This window comes from Panicum virgatum, chromosome 7K, assembly GCF_016808335.1.
Source record: "Panicum virgatum strain AP13 chromosome 7K, P.virgatum_v5, whole genome shotgun sequence".
In the NCBI taxonomy this organism is placed as follows: Eukaryota; Viridiplantae; Streptophyta; class Magnoliopsida; order Poales; family Poaceae; genus Panicum; species Panicum virgatum.
Genome location: NC_053142.1, coordinates 36,956,966 through 36,973,730, shown reverse-complemented (window position 1 = coordinate 36,973,730; position 16,765 = coordinate 36,956,966). Strand labels below are relative to the sequence as shown.

The 16,765-nt window shown below is 50.6% G+C and overlaps 2 protein-coding genes and 1 long non-coding RNA gene across 3 annotated transcripts; 1 reads left to right on the top strand and 2 right to left on the bottom strand.

Moving 5' to 3' along the window:
- Positions 1 to 7,653: 7,653 nt before the first annotated feature.
- On the bottom strand, positions 7,654 to 10,232 carry LOC120641277 (BTB/POZ and TAZ domain-containing protein 2-like). The gene is made up of 3 exons (XM_039917324.1): positions 9,403 to 10,232; positions 8,519 to 9,279; positions 7,654 to 8,101 (listed from the first exon to the last, which is right to left on the bottom strand). The coding sequence occupies exons 1-3, from the start codon at positions 9,505 to 9,507 to the stop codon at positions 7,924 to 7,926; spliced, it is 1,044 nt and encodes a 347-aa protein (XP_039773258.1). The 5' UTR covers positions 9,508 to 10,232; the 3' UTR covers positions 7,654 to 7,923.
- A 1,171-nt stretch (positions 10,233 to 11,403) lies between these two features.
- LOC120643066 lies at positions 11,404 to 12,424 on the bottom strand. Its single transcript, XR_005662840.1, has 3 exons — positions 12,108 to 12,424; positions 11,920 to 12,033; positions 11,404 to 11,842 (listed from the first exon to the last, which is right to left on the bottom strand). It is a non-coding gene; the product is annotated as an uncharacterized LOC120643066 (long non-coding RNA).
- Positions 12,425 to 14,489: 2,065 nt separating this feature from the next.
- Positions 14,490 to 15,426, top strand: LOC120641276 (peptide methionine sulfoxide reductase A2-1-like). Its single transcript, XM_039917323.1, has one exon. The coding sequence runs from the start codon at positions 14,596 to 14,598 to the stop codon at positions 15,169 to 15,171; it is 576 nt and encodes a 191-aa protein (XP_039773257.1). The 5' UTR covers positions 14,490 to 14,595; the 3' UTR covers positions 15,172 to 15,426.
- The last annotated feature ends 1,339 nt before the right edge of the window (positions 15,427 to 16,765 follow it).

Sequence of the window (16,765 nt, the reverse complement as noted above, 5' to 3'; positions counted from 1 at the left end):
GTCTGAATGGCCACTATTTGTTAGAGATGACTGAGTTCTGAAAATGTTTCCTTGGTTTGATTGAAGGTGCTATTAGGTTGCATGACAGAAGGCAGCACGCCCAGCAGTGGGCGGAGGAGAGGAATCGGTTGAGGTCGTACATGACCATGGACTACCAACCATGGCACCGGCGCGTGCCGAAGCACAACTGATTCAGCTGGTAGGACCAGGTAGCATCATCAGGAAGCCTGATGACCGATGCTCTCAGCTCGCTGTCCATCCTTCAGGCTCCAGCAGCATCCATCGAAGCATGAAGACAGGAGAAACCTGGCTTTCTCTGATGATCTCAGCTCACTGTCCATTCTTCAGGCTCCAGCAGCATCGGCAGCGGAAACTGTTGAAGCATGATGACTGACGGGAGAAGCTGATAGCTGGCGTGATTCTTTTCCTTGCGGCTGTATGTGTACCTACGCGTCCAGCGTGCAGCTCTATGCACGCAAATTTTGCCCCCTGACCAAAGGTTATTGCTAGAAATATATATACCAAGTTATAGTACTAGTACTAGTAATTAGTGTTTAGTCTCTCTGTTACATCTTTGTAATAAGTTTAAGGTCTTGTAGTTTGGGTTGGTAAAGTAGCTGCTTCTTCTGTAAGTGAAATAGGAGCTAGACTGAAATGTTCAGGCCTGGAAATGCTTATGTACTGAACATGTCGAGCATAACGGAATAAGTAAACTGAAGGAGCATTTGCTGCATTGTTCCTATGGCAATTTTATCAGCTCTTCTTTTTCTTCTTCTTTTTTCTGACGAAGTTCAATTATTTCACCAGGTTACGCTTCTTTCTCTTTCTCTTACGCTAGACTCTTTTGACCGGTGTTATTGTTGACCGTCGATATGCGGCGTCCTGTCTGCTTTGTAGCTAATGGCCAGCATAGTCCGTGAGGAAAACCATGCTTTGTCAGATATTCAGAATACTACTGGCTCTAGACTCCTTTGAGGTTTCTCTGCATAGGACGCATTCAGAGGAGAAATGTGATGCACGAAAGCAGCGGCTTTGCAGTTCAAACTTTTCTCTTGGTTTTCAGTCTTCAACGCCTATTTTCTCATCTGACAAAAGTTCATACAACGCCTCAATGGAGATGGGGCGGCCACGCACGATCACCCCCACTACTTTGATGAAGCGCTCTCCATCTCAGCCGTTGGAGGTCATGGCGGCCAAACTTGTGCTGTACTGTTGGAAGTTGGAACGCGGCGCGCTTAGTTCCGGTGTACAACGATGTTTAGCTCAACACACGCTACCTTATACGACAATAATTTTACTTGGCGTAAAAGGAAAACAGGCGATTTAGGGCTATGTTAGCTTCGGCTTTTGTGAACTCGCACGGTAACAGTAACAACGGACTGCAAGCAGCAGTAAGGTTTTGCTCTCTTTTGACTTGATGATGTGCAACTCGACAGCAGAGTTTGAAGCTGGGCGAATGGAACTGTGGATCACACCCCATCGGCGACCTGCGAGGGGGAGATGACTGACATTCCTCAAAGGAGCGGGGGGGGGGGGGGGGGGGGGGGGGGCAACGCGTGCATAGCACCCCCTGCTTTTGCCGAATGTGCCGCGAAATCACAATTCACCGGGGCGTCCTTGCCACCGCCGCTCCTGTTCATATCGGCGGCGCCGGGGGCTCCGGCCCGGCCTTGCTTTGCGTTGCGGTTCGCCGGCCGTACCACCGGCTCAAAAGGAGGTTTGCTGCTCCTGCCGATCGATACTTGAGCAGAAAAGGCAGGCGGCGATCACATGGGGATCGCCTGCGGCGCCGCGGAAACAGGAGAGAACAGAGCAGAGCCTCGTCCCCCCTCTCCCTCCCGGCAGAAGGGTGACTAGGCTTTTGAGCCTTGACCGACCACCGGCTCGATCCGCTCCCGCCCGCCGCGGCTTTGACCCACCGTACGGACCCCCACCCACACCGGCGCGGCCGCTTCGGAAACTAACGCTGCCTTTTCCGAGCCCTTGAGACGTGTCGTCGTCGTTGTCTCGTCGACACACACATACGGGGGGCGCCGCCGTGTGGTCGGCGGCCTCCTGCACGGCTGCACCGTCGACAGCCGCAGCGTGTACGGGTCGCCTCTCCCGGCGAGGTGCACCGGCCATCGGCGCGACGGTGCAGTCGTGCAGCAGAGCGTCTTCGCCGGGCGGGCGTGGCGCTCCGCCAGCGCCAGGCCAGGGGGGCCAAATGCTTTCTGGCTGCCGTGGCGATAGGCCTGCGAACGGGAAAGCGGGGAAAGGTGCCTGCCAGACAGAGCAGCAAATGATCGGCCGCGCTGAGAAAGAGACGGATGGCTCGTCGTGCGCCTGGACTTTGGGGAGAAGGCCCGGCGCGTGCGCGCTTTGGAGCCGCAGTCCGGGCGCGCGTAGGCCTCAGCGCCTCACCGCACCGGCCGCACAAGGGCGCGACTGTCCCTCACTTGAGGTGATATTTCCTGGAACCATCACCTCAAGAGCATGATTATAGTTTGGGCCGGCTCATTTATATTGGATTGCTATGCTTGTTGATTAGTAATATGTATATGCATGCAGAAGTGGACAAACATGATGACATCACCACATACATGTAAATCTAAAACTAAAAAAAAGCTATAACTATTAAACCAAACACTCGGATTAAACTTGGAATGCACCATTATCTTTTTTACGACAAGATCTTCAAAACAAGATCACACCTGCCTATGTTTGCACGATAATTTTTAAAAATATTTTTTAATACTAAATAGTGAATTTCTGATTATGAGAACAAATACTTTAAAAACATGAACAAATGATTATTTTCTACGAACAATAAATTAAACGTAATGAACAAATAATAATGTACAACGAATAAAATATTACACACCGCGAACATTTAGTTGTATAGAATAAATAATGAAAAATAAACATCGTGAACAAATGGGCCAATATCACGGAACAAATTTAATCTACACAGCGAACAAATAATTTAGCATTGCGAACAAATTAGTTACACACAGACAAATAATTTTACGTGAAGACAAATTAGCATATAAAAAAACTGACTATTTTTTTTCACATACTAATGTATGAATCTACAATATAGATAAATTAGTCTACATTGAGTATGAATCACTTTTAAATGTGAACAAAAGAATATGCAGGCTTATTTATATATTAAAATAAATCTGTATATGCAGGCTTAGAGTAAAAAAAAAAAGGGAAAAAGAATGAAGGAAATAAATTGAAAGAAAAATGAAAAGGAAACAATCAGAGCGGTATAGTGAAAAAATAATAAACTAAAAAGAAGATAATTTTCTGCCATGAGCATGCGCATGTTGCATGCAACTGGCCAACTGAATTGCATGCATGCGGATGCACATGAAAAGAGAAAGTAAAGTCTAGATACAATATCTACATATGATGTTATTGGACCAGATAGAACTAAAAACGGCCAAATCTGTATTTCAGGCGATGGATCCGACGAATATAGCCTACACGATATACAGCCTTTCCGCACCGCGAGCTCCGTCCACGGAACGCGACCGTGCGCCCGTGCTCGGAGGACGAGGGCGCAGCGCGCAGGCAAGCGAGTGAGGGCTCCGAGGGGCCGTACAGCGCGGCTGTTAAAGAACGGCGGCCGAGACGAACGGCGTCGGGGGCCGGGGCCGACCTACCTGCAGCCAGAGACGAAATGTGTGCACCGGTCCGGACGCCGGCGGTGGTGGCGACCTGGCCGAGGCCGGGCCGGGACGTGTGAGTGTGTGATCTGTGGTCGGGCGCGGCCGTGGAGACCGAGGCCGCGCACGGGCGCGCTGCTTCTCGACACGAGGCCTGGCGCGCCAACGCCCACCTCCCGCTGCTTCTCGTCGTCCCCAAGAGATGCCCCGCCTGGTTTGCTCCTTCATGCACGTTCAGTGCACTGGCACCGGCGGTGGTCGCTAGATGGAGGGGACCGAATGAACGATGGGCTACCCGATTTTAACGGATGGATGGGCCACCGAATGCCGGCATAGGCCTCCGGCCTTCTGGAGCCCATACAAGCAACATTCTAGCCCATCCGGGCATCCCTCTCTTCTTCCCCCCACAGTGACAGAAAACCCAACATTCACTGCGTTGGGCTGGTCTCCGGCCTTCAGCTCCTACAGTATTTCTCTCTCACATCACTCCAGCTCCAGCCTCCAGCCACAGCCAGGTAACAGTATTTTTCTCTCACATCACTCCAGCTCCAGTCTCCAGCTCCAGCCTGCCGAACACGGTGATTGCTTCTGCGGTTCGAAACGCCGTCACCTTGACCTTGCGGAAAATGATTAGCGGGACACGTCCAAAAGTTTTCAAACACCATAAATAAACTTCTTACGAATTATTGTATGCAAGTCCACGTTGAGTGCGTATATAAAACTAGCAAGATAGCCCGCGCAAATAGCGCGGGTAGCTAGATTGTTTTTCATGTTAACATTTGTATTTTCTACTTGAAAATATATTTATTTAAATGATATTGTTTTTTCATTATCGTTGTTTTATTGAAATTACCCAGACCAAGATACTATCCTTTTTTATCATCATACTTTGTGGCGTGCAACATGAATCTATTTTCATTATAAAGAGGAGGTCAGTTTTCGAGAAATATGGTTTTATTATTTTTTTAAAACATTATAACTATTTTTCCTTTAGTTGTAATTTTTCATCATGAAATTTGAAGTTTCCATCCATACGACCTCCTTATGCTAACCACATGATCTTTCTAATAGTCTCTTGATTTGTTTCTCTTCTGTTTACATACAAATCATGGTCCCTTCTATTTTTATTTCAAACATCTATTTGAAATAGTCTTATTTGATTATTTCAATTCCGAAGCCATGTAAAAGCTAATGGAAAATATACCTAATTTGTTATTTGCTAGGACTCAAACTGAATATTCAATTTTACTTAATTTAATTTTAATTATGAAATTATTGCAAAAATACATAGGGAATATATTCTTGAGATGCCACGTTCGATCTATTATGGATCACCTCTTTGCTATGGGAAAATCAATTTTTTCCCCTCCGCCTCTCATAAGTGGCCTACATTATTGCCTACTACATCATGTGTTCCTATGCAGTGATGAAGTCTACTTCCGCTAGGTGATTCAATGGTTCAATCCTGTTGCTTGTATATGCAGTACTAATCTTTGTTTAGTCCGCCGCTAGGATGATAGATCTCCTCGCCGCCTCTCCCTCACTGCATGCCATTGATTCTATGAGATGCTCTCTAGCCTTAAGGCAATATGCACTTGATCTTTTTTATGTTCGTCACTTGAGTTAGCGTTAACTTTTTAGTCTTTTACATGATTATTTTGGAGCATTCAATTAAAGTGGTCCTATTGTGCATAATATGTCATATATTTTCACTTTTTATTGATGTTAAAAATCCTTGCTTTGGTATTTTAAAAAATACTAATTCTTAGCTTGACTATTCACCCAGTCGGCCACTCCTCTTGTAACATCAAGATTCTTTTATGTCTTTTTTCTAAAAGTATTTGTGGCATTTTCTTGATTGCTTTTGTTGATTAGTTTTATCTTATTTTTTCTAAGCTTTCTAGACCTGTACCTATTTATTTATCTAATTTTTAGAGTTTTTTCTCTAAAAATTCTTACAACCAAAATTTGTTAGAAAATTAAATCATCTGTTAAGATTATGGCCTATTATAGATACTCTACTTTTGAACGGTACCCTCCAAGGTATGTGCTACCTGATGAGCTGGCTCGTAACACTACTCCAATTAAACTATGGCTTTTAGCACCATTATCGTTGATTAGTGTGTGCCTGAGGACCAAACGTTATTTACGTATGCCTTTTTGACCAAACGTTAATTACGTATGCCTTTTTGCCATCATCTACCATCGTAGTTGCTCTCCTCTGTCCTCTCTATCACCATTTCATAGCTTTAGTTATTTTTATCGCTCCTGCCTAAGCCTCGTTCCAATCCATGTGGACCATGCCTACTACGTCCAAGAAGCAATGACGCGAATGCTAGATTGTTGATGAACTCCTTATCTTAAAGCAGTTAACATCTCCCTCTCTTCTCATCCTAGCTTCTCATCCTATATCATGATTGTGAAATTTGACACAGAGGCAAAATCAAGCTTGTCTAATTCTTGGCTGGTTCTTAATCAAAATCGTCTTGTGATTCCCTAGCAAATAATCCACTCAAGTTCCTGGTTCCCTCTTAAAGTTTATTTATTTTTTCATCATACCACTCCATCTCTTGTGAATCCATAGGCGTACATTTTCAACAGAATTCGTCATAGCCACCTGTTTGATCATATTTACGTTGCTAACTGAGGGATTGGAGCATACATTTGCGTTTAACTCATTCTCCTTTCTAGTTTAATATGCTAGGGATGTGACTTATTTTGCCTAGTGAACATATTTTAATAAGCTAATTTAAATTGTGATACCCCAGGAATCTATCTCTTTCATATCTTCGCACATTACTCTCATAAAAAAAATATATCTATCTCTTTCATATCTTCGCATATTACCCTCATAAAAAATATAGATGGCATATATAAGTGATTTGACATAAATCCGAATTTTTTTATTTTTAGATCCGAATTGAAATCTAATTATTATATGTATTTTTGTGGACTTCTTTATTTTGTAAAACAGCGTATAGACGCAGACGCTCACATATACATGCATGCACACTCACCTTATAAATTCACGCACATAATCCTAATCCTATGAGCATCTTCGAGAGGCTAAGCTGGCATACTATTGAGATTGACGAATTCATCACATGCATCTCCTTGTAGATGGACATGTCGCCTACCACTGAATAAACAACGCTGGTTAAATTCTGGAATAAATTGAGAAAAATGCATTAATGTGGTAATTTGTGGATCATTTTGATAAACATTATGGCCGAGTTAATTTTCAACCGGTCCCGTGGATCAATTTTGCTTGAGTTCATGGTGACCTTGTGTGTGCGGTTGGACCAATCTTCCCGTTATCTTGTCTTGATCTAATGTTTTGCTTCTATTTGCTTTGCTCCCTCCTCTTCATGCGCGTCGCGAGATCGTGGCTCCTCCTTCCACGCACACTATTTTTCCCCCTTTTGACCTGGTGACAAACATATCACGCTATTCGAAGAAGTCTTCTGCTAGCTGAAATTCAATAGGGCACTCTACCTCCACAGCCCACATATTGACGCATGCAACATACGTGCCTGCCCGATATTAAAAAAAAACTGTCGGCGTGCGCGGTGCAGGCGGCGGCAAGCCGGCAACACAACTTTGGGAATCCGCTCACCGCCGGCGCCGATGCTAGAGCTGGGGCGCATAATTTTTTGACGGCCAGGGATCGGCGGTCGCAGCACGCGATGAGCGGCAGCGCTCTTCATCGCCCGGCTAGACGGCTAGCGCCACACTCCAGCAGGCAGCAGCAGCAGGGAACCGTATTTATTTCCTTCTATTACATCTACTATACATGAGACTTTTATTGAGCTATTTTGGTTCCCAATTCGTATAGAAATCAAACTTTCACATATTTACTTTTTAATAGATATTTTGTATATTAGATATGGACTCTTTGGATCAATCTAGTACGTTAGATCTTCGTAAAATCCAACGGTGCAGGTTTTTTCTTTTTTAGATTAACGTGGGAATTTCTAGACCCTCTCGGCAAACGTGGTGACTTCTTTTAACATTATTGTATTAAGATAATAGAAGATTGTACTGTACATATATCCTCCTGAATCCTGATCTCTTCTAAAAAATACAAACATCAAAGCCTATCCTGTCTAAATCGACTCCACCCTGCATTTCCATCCAGACCGGTTCAAGGCAGCGCCACGCTGGGCACCGCGTCTCGCCGTCGCCCAGCGGCCAAAAAATTTGCACAAGGATTCCGGGCTCACGGCGAGGTCTTGCGACTGTGCTCCGCGCAGCGCGGCGGATCTCTTCATCTCAGCTTCGCCCATTTGCTGCTGCTGAGGTACCTCGCCCACGACATGGCCACGACCTCCGGCACCCGCCTCCTGTCCGCCAGCCGGGCCATCGCCCTTGCCCTCGCCACCTTCGTCACCAGCAGCCGCCATGTCCTGTCCGCCTTCTCCGCCTGCATCCTCGCCGCGAAGTGGCTGCGCAAACCAGGTAAACGTACAGACCGCGTCAGAACCCCTCTGCATCGACCCCAATTCAGAGCACGAGAAAAAAACTGCGAGTGTCTCTTGTGCCGCGCAATGCGTCCATCAGATATTTTGAAAGCGATTTCAGAGAGGAGGCAGCATGCCCGTTCGTGTCGTTGTCGCGGGAATGATTGAGAAGCTAGGCCCGTACGAGGGGGGCGAAATCCTATTCGCGGGGAGGGCATCTCGCTCCCCAACCGGATTCTTGGCTGGCGGTGGAGCGGCGTTGTACGATCACCGGACTGTTTTGTCTGGACCCTCGCGGAGCCGTAGCCATGGAACCGGAGCGCATGCAGATATTTTCTTCGACGGTGAGAGATTTACGTTTAACTACCGCCGTAAAAATTGCCGGCCGTGCATCTCCCTCACCTGCAGAGCGGGACGCGGCAGGGCTGGTCCTGCTCCGGCCGGTCGCAGACGGAGGCGTGGAGGCGGAAGAGCTGCAGGAGGCGCCTGCACCGCGCGCACCCGCCCGGCGCGGCCTTGCGCGCGCAGGCGGCGAAGTGCCGCATCAGCAGCCGCAGGCCCTGCTGGCACGCGCCGCCGCCGTCTCCCGTCGCGCACGGCTTGGCGCCGGGGGAGCACGCGTCGGCGTCGGCGGCGGTGAAGATGCGGTCGAGCGAGTCCATGGCCTCGGCGAGCTGGCGGTACGCCTCCCGCGAGGCCCGGCCCCGCGCCCACCGCTCCCGGCGCCGGGCCGCGTCCTCCAGCAGCTGCATGAGCTCCTGCGCCAGCGCCGGGTCGTGGCGCCGCGCGAAGCGCCACCCGTCGGACGCCTCGACGGCGGCGCGGTCCCTGGCGGCCAGGCGCGCGCACGCGGCGCGCAGCCGCGGCGCGTCGCAGAGTCCCGCGAGCTTGAGCATGTCCACGGCGGCGCCCGGCGCGAGGCGCGCGGACACGGACGCCTCCGCGGCGCGCTTGAGCCACCCGACGCGGTACGCGTGCGCCAGCGCCAGCAGCTGCGGCCCGTGCGCGGCCACCACTGCCGCCTCCGCCCGGGCGGCGTAGAGGAGGTGGAGGAACGCGAGGACGGCGTCGGAGGGCGCGCCGAGGACGCGGACGGTGCACCCGTCCCGCCCGCCGCGCCGCGCCCCGTCGATCATCCTCTCCAGCACCGGCGACGCCGAGGCCTTCAGGAGAGAGAGGAAAAAAAAAGCTGGCGATCAGCAACGACGACGACGCAGGGGACGAGGGGCGAACAGAATCAAGTTGATTCAATCAACCGATCGGGGGAAGATGAGCAGGCGGCTTACGAGGACGTAGGAGTGTGCGGCGATGGTCTGGCCGTCCGAGGTGACGATCCGCACGTCGGCCGCCGACGCCCGGAGCGCGTCGAGGTCCGCGTACAGCGCCGCCATGGATCGTCCTCCTCAGACCCCCTGGCCCCGCCTTCCCTCTCTCTGTGGTCGGTCGATCGAGGCAGCAACGGCGAGGCCTCAAACTGGAAGCTTGACAGGCTGGCGAGCGCGATCTTAACGAACCGGGCGCGAGGATGGACTGTCTCCCGAGGAGCCCTCGTGGACCTGGAACGCAGCGACACGGGAGAGAGCGGATACGGAGGTGGAGCGGCGGCTCGAGCTCAGCGACAGCTATATAGGAGGAGGAAGCGGGCGGCCGCGGGTGCCTCTGCTGCAGAGGAGACAGCTAGCCATACGCGGGGTCGGGGGAGGGAGGGAGGCGAGTTCGACGATGGGGCGCGAGCACAACGGCTCGGCGTTGGGCGCCGCGTCGGTGGCCGCCAGGACTCGGATCCGAGTCAGCGGGCCGATCGCGGCGGGGGACCCGCCGGCAGGGGGCGACACGTCAGCGCGAGCGCTGGCCGCTAGTTTCGGCGGGGGCAGATTTGGTTGGTTCATCTCGCTGGGAAGGGGAAGCTGTTGCTGACTCGGCGGCACGCGCTACTTGGTCGGCAGATCACCGGCTGCGCTGGACGCTTTATCCAAATCGGGTGTACACCGTACTATATACTAGTCGTGCTTGTAAATTTCACGAGTTCCTTCGCACACGTGTTAGTTTGGTTTGATAGACGGCCTCGGATGGGTGAAGTGAAGAGTTTACGAACAAGAACAATCCTTGCAAGGCATAAACATTTACCTAGCTTGTCATTTTTAGCTTTTTATTTACAAGCTGGGCTGCACAGCAACTGCAAGCTATTGCTCTGCACGGCCGTGCGGTGCGGGGCTCCTTTCGCCGCGCTCTGTTCTCTGAGACTTTTAGTGTTCGGATGCCACGGGAACATGAGGGATTGGAATTAAATCCCAAGACGACATTGGTTTGGTTCGCCGGGTCGGGACTCCGGGATGGGCCGATAGGCAGGCGAAGGAGAGATAGGCGAGGTGGGATATCAGTTTCGGCTTCCTCTGGGTCTGGGGGGCGGGCGATGATTGGAGCGGCCTCCTCATTGGCCAGGGGAACCAACGGCTCAGGCTCTCTCGCTCAGCGCCCCGTGCACGTCGCCGTCGGAGCGACTGGCAGGACGGTCGGTATTGATAAGAGAGCGGAGGGGACAAAATAAAAGTTGTGTCCTTCTCACCGGTTTCTCGCGGTGATATTTTGCTCTCTTCTGGAGCCGGAAAGCAACGTCTCTCTCTCACTGCGCCTTTTTTTGTCACGAGTGAGGCGGCGGAAGAAGAAGAAGAGAGACGCACACGGAGCCGTGGCTTCCCTCCTCAGCGCTGACGCGCCTCGGCCGCTCGTTCCCCGATCGGCAGTCGGCACTGGCACTGGCACTGGCCCGCCCATCCGTGCACACCCTGGAAGGGCTGACCCCTGAAAGGTGAGGTGAGGTGAGCTGGGACTGGGACAGACGGCGAGATCCACCGTCGGGGCGACCGCTCACCGTTGCTCGGCTGTTCAGGGACGTCGCGTGTATTCAGAATACATGCCCGCCCTGGTACAGTCGTAGCTCGCGCACGCAGAGCCCAATTTGCTCTACTCATTTCCCCAGGCACAAATAGGAAAAGGCCGCCGTGACGAGCAAGGGAGGGAAGGCCAGCTCTACTCATCTTCCCCTGCGCGGTTTTTATATTTTTATATTTTTATATTTTTATTTTTTACAAAAATATATTTTTGTTTTCGAAATTTATAGAAATATACCCCGTCCGCCCCGTTGTCGGGCGGCCGGGACCTGGTCGCCCCGCTGCGGGGCGGCAGGGGCTTTTCTGCAAAAAAATTTGCTGAGAATTTGCGCTGAGACCTCTGGAGGACCGGTCGCCCGGCAGCGGAGCGGCCGGCCCCCCAGGCCGCCCGGCAGCGGGGCGACCGCCACCCAGAGGCCGCCGGCCCTCGTTTGCTTCACCAAAAATTCTGAAAAAAATTCTCGGTTTGTCGTAATACTATTCATATAACATATAATGGTCTAACAGTTCATTGGTACTACAAAAGTGTGCTTGCATTGCAAGGTAGCATAAACGAAGTTTGAGTACAAAATATGAAAACCAAGACGACATGTCCATAATAACAATAGAGAAACAAGTGGCAACAACTAACCACCCCTACCGTGCCGACCTCTTTTACGTTGTGCGTCTACATGATCTGTAGTGTAGCTATGATGGTCCGGTAGCCTCACGTCTCTGGCAGGACGGCGTAACTGAGCCAGAGGTGTATGCAAGCTGGGATCATCGTCCTGGGCAGGCGTAACAAACAACCGTGTAAAGTCGTCGAAGGAGGCCTCGTCGTTGTCTTGAGACCACCCTACGGATCACAAAAAAACCTTTTTTTAAGCAATGTTAAATAGGTGAATGCAATTTCGTACAAATGATTATACGTACCCTGTGTTGGAGGTGGTGGTGGTGGTGGTGGATAGGAATAAACTCCTTGATATCCTCCTGGTGGCGGCATACGATGATACGAAGAAGGCCCCGCTCCGGTGAACTATTGTGATCCTGAGTGTAAATAGTAATGTATGAGCCTTCGACCATAAAACGTAAGCAAATATAATCATGCACCACATATTTACCTAAAGTCCCTGCAGCTGGTGTAGTAACACTCTCGTAATACCAAAGCTGTAGTAGAATTGGGCACCCCGTTAGGACAGTATTGCGATCATTCTGCCGAGATGCCTTACAGAGTCCACGATATGTGCATGCAAGAACCGCTGAACCCCAACTATACAAGGGTATGGCATCCTCATCTGCATCGGCGATCTCCTGTGCGTAGGGCACAAGCACCCTATCCACACAGTGGCCGTATGAGTTGTTGAACATGATGTACCCAAACAACCACAACATGTATGCCTCTAGTGATCTAGTCACGCTGTAGTCATCAGCATCGGCTGCCAACAGGTCCTGCTGCAATGAAGTATGAACATTGAGAATAAGAAACACATGTGGTATTTCAAAGCTATAAAATGCATCAACACATCATTTTGTAGGAAGTTGTACCTGGAACTGTAGGAGCCATGACTTCGAATTGCCTTTCGACTGTGGGTGCTCATTGAAGTTTTCAGAATCAATCGTGGTGGCAACACCTGCAAAACGTTGCTCAAGGTCCTCCAGCCACGTAGAAGGTACCACGCGGGCCCGACAGCGTCCCCGGTGATAGGAAGGCCAAGCAGCATCGCAACGTCCTGCAGGGTCGGTGCCATCTCCCCACAAGGGAGGTGGAACGTGTGTGTCTCAGGTCTCCATCTGTCAACGAGAGCTGAAAGTAGAGACCTGTCTAGCTTCATCAAGGCACTCTCAGCAAGACGAGCCATAGTAAGAAGACCTGCCTCGCTCAACCTGCATCATATAGTGCACAAATATTAGTACATTATATAACGAAATGTATAACGGACGAAAACAGAAAATAGACGACATATCACCTGGGCACCCATCGTGGGTCTATAGGAACCAACTCTGCAGGTGGACGTGGACGCAACACATTGAGTTGTTGGTGCGGAACCACAGCAAGAAAGAACCGGTGACCCGAGTCTATTGTTGGGTCCAGCAACGCAGGAGTAACCCCGGCCATACCTACCACGTAAGATCAAAACAATGCAATACAATCACACACATCTAAATTAAATAGTACCATCGTACAACACTATATGTCCATACATAACGAAATTATATTGTTACATGCTACCATCTGGTTCAACTACACATACATACATAATAAAATTATATTGTTACATACTACCATCTGGTTCAAATACATATCCATACATAACTGAACCTAAATCCTTAATCTAACACTAATCACTACTAACATTAATTAAAATGATTGCTAATCTACTATGTCAACACTAATCACTACAAGTAACTACACCTAAACTAGAAATCTGGTTTTGACCTTACTCACTATAGTAATTGATTGCTAATCTACTGTGTCAACAAAAATAATTACAACATAATCTATTTGTAAAGTGTAGAAATTTTTGGTTACCTGCAGTCACCGACTTGAAAATCCGACAGGGCTTCACCGCTTTGCCTCTCCCTCACCCCTCCTCTCCCTCCCTCCCTCTCTTTTCTTTTTTTTTTCTGGATTTTTAGTGAGACAAATGAGGGGTGGGCGACTGGTCCTCCAGGGGCTTCAGCGCAAATTCTCCGCGAAATTTTTTGCAGAAAAACCCCTGCCGCCCTGCAGCGGGGCGACCAGGTCCCGGCCGCCCGTAAGCGGGGCGGCCGGGTATATTTCTGTAAATTTTGAAAACGAAAATATATTTTTGTAAAAAACGAAAATAAAAAATAAAAAAATAAAAAAACCGCCACTCCATTGAGCGAGTGGGCTGCTTGCTTGTGTTACACGGCCCGCAGAGACGCTGTGCAGTGGGTGTCTCTCTGCAGGCCCACAAGCATCCTAAGCGTAGATGGGCTACAATCGCGGTGCCTCCAGCCCAGAGAAAGAAAAAGGTCTACATGGGGGCGGGGGGCACCACGCCGCGCGAACGAGGAAGCGCGCTGCTAAAACGGCCCGGAATGGCACGTCTGTTTTTTCATTTCAAAAAGGATTTGGGTCATTGGGTGGTCTTTTTCCCCCCTCTGTCATCTCTCGCATTCACGCTTCCATCGATTCCCTGTCTTTTTGTTGATTCTTCCACTGTGTTTCCTTGGGTTTATCTAGAGTTGACTGATATTCTGAAGTCAATGGTGAAAAACTGTAGACCAAATAAACCCAGATAACGTGGTCCAAGTTTAATCACATTTCCAGCCTCAAGGCCACCTGATCTTCTTTGGGAACAAGTGGCCAAACGTTATCAACCTGTAGCAACCCCACAGGGTGCGGAAAAAGACCCTGCACAAACTGGTCGTGACGAAGGTGTGTGATGTGATCAATCGCTAAGGATAAACGAATAGTCTCACTCTACAATGAAACATGCACGCCAAAGGACGATAGCCGCAGCCATAGAAAAATGCGAACGAAGGCGACGGAATACCAGCAGAAGCGCCTATAAGACCAAGCAATCAGTGCCGGGCGATCAATCACAGCCGCGCCGGCCGGCCACCAGCATCTCGCTCGTAGCCATGTCGAGCTCGGCCGCCGCCGCCGACGGCGCCGCGAAGAACCCGGCCATGGAGCCCGACACGGACGCGCCGGCGGGGGAGGGCCTGGAGCTGGCGCAGTTCGCGGCGGGGTGCTTCCGGAGCGTGGAGCTGACGTACCAGCGGCTACCCGGTGTGGCGCGCACGGAGGTGGGCTACTCGCAGGGCCACCGCGACGCGCCCACGTACGAGCTCGTGTGCGCCCACGGCACGGGCCACGCCGAGGTGGTGCGCCTGCACTACGACCCCGCGGCGTGCCCCTACGCCAAGCTCCTCGGCGCGTTCTGGGCCAAGATCGACCCCACCACGCTCAACAGGCAGGGCAAGGACGTCGGGACGCAGTACCGGACGGGGATCTACTACTACACGGCGGAGCAGGAGAGGCTGGCGCGGGAGTCGCTGGCGGAGCAGCGGGGGAAGTGGGAGGGCGAGATCGTCACCGAGATCCTGCCGGCGAAGCGGTTCTACCCCGCCGAGGAGTACCACCAGCGCTACCTCGAGAAGGGCGGCCAGTCTGCGGCCAAGGGCTGCACCGACCCCATGCGCTGCTACGGCTGACGCCGCCGCCGGCCATCCGTCTCCGTCCGACGAAACGGAGGCTAGCAAGTTGGGCGAAGCCGATTATCTGCCGTCCGTGTATGCATGTCACTATATATGTCAGCGTAAAACAATAAGCAGGAAGATACCGACAACCGTGCCGTGTTAGTATGTGCTACGTCTTACGTGGAAATAAACGCCAAGTGTTTGGAAGGTTGTGGAGTTGTTGTGGTATGCGTATGCAATAATATTCGTACACCTGATCACTCTTTTTTTCCTCCTATATAATCGCACTATAACAATTATGTCAGCGTAACATTAATATTTTTCATGTACTCCTAAAAATATGGGAGGGACAGAGACCCGATTACCCGAATATTTTTCCCTAAAAATACCCTGCAAGACTGAGTGTGAAGCCGCACCTCGCAACACTACTCTTTTTTTTTTTGCAAAGGAGAGAGCTTTATTAATGATTAATAGCGGGGTTCACATCTTGAGCATAGACTTGCTCGACACATACTGGAGCTCTCTCTCTCTCTCCAAACAGCGCTATGACGAAGGCGCTTGGCCATTTGCGCTAACTCATGGGCAACACCATTTGCTCTCTTCCTACATGGCAGAACTTCACCACCGGTAGTTTCTCAGCTTCTTCCAGCGCAGCTCGGATGACGAAAGTGGATGGCGACCTCTGGACACTTGGGCAGGAGAGGTACTTGATTACCATGGCGCAGTCGGATTCAACAATGGCCGGCCGAGGTGCCCATTCTGCTGCGAGTGCCAAGCCTTCCCTGCACGCCCAAGCTTCCACCTGCTCTACTGAACCCCCACCATCCATGTACTTCCACGCTGAAAGGATCACCTGCCCCAAGTGATCCCTGACGATCACGCCAATGCCTGCTTCACCAAAGGTCTCCGAGAAGGCTCCATCAATATTAATTTTTATCCAACCACTCTCCGGGGGTTGCCAGGCGCGCCTGGGTGGTGTACTCCCCCCTGCAGGGGCCATAGTTTCCTTCACCGGCTTTTTTCCTTTAGGATCATCTGGCCTTCCATGCTTGATACTTGACAAGGATTCCCAGTAGCTAGCTAGGAAGGACACCGAACTCTCAATGGAAATCCATCTGCCTCCATGTGTCAGCTCGTTCCTGACGAACCACGACCTCCACAAGATCAGAAGCAGCTGTGCAGCTTCCTCCATGTTCACCCTGTCAATGAGAAGCAAGAGCCACTCCGGGCCAGACAAGGTTAGTATATCATCCGACGGCAAATCCCAAAGCTTCCTCATCGCCTCTCTCAGGGAAGCAGCGTGTCCACAGTTAACAACAGCGTGGTGTTCAGACTCTTCGGCCCGCCCACAAAGATCACAGATACCGTCCCGGGAGATCTTTCTCTTTTTCTTGTTGCACTTGGTGGCAATCCCGCCATGGATTAGCTTCCAGGCAAAAATGCGCACTTTATGGGGAACTGGGGTTTTCCACAGCTTCTTCCAAGCAGGCCTGGCCCCGTCTGTATTTGAACTGCTGGACACTTGGCCCATCTCCATCTCCTTGCGAGCAACACCAAGGTGATACGCACTCCACACCGAAAAGATACCGGTTTTCTTATAGTGCCATGC

Coding starts and splice junctions, on each gene's coding strand:
- LOC120641277 (XM_039917324.1), bottom strand. CDS start 9,507: ATGGCGGCGCTGTACGCGGACCTCGACGCGCTCCGGGCGTCGGCGGCC. Junction 9,280..9,402: donor CCGCACACTCCTACGTCCTC/GTAAGCCGCCTG, acceptor TCTCTCCTGAAG/GCCTCGGCGTCGCCGGTGCT. Junction 8,102..8,518: donor TGCCGCGTCCCGCTCTGCAG/GTGAGGGAGATG, acceptor TGGTTTGCGCAG/CCACTTCGCGGCGAGGATGC.
- LOC120641276 (XM_039917323.1), top strand. CDS start 14,596: ATGTCGAGCTCGGCCGCCGCCGCCGACGGCGCCGCGAAGAACCCGGCC.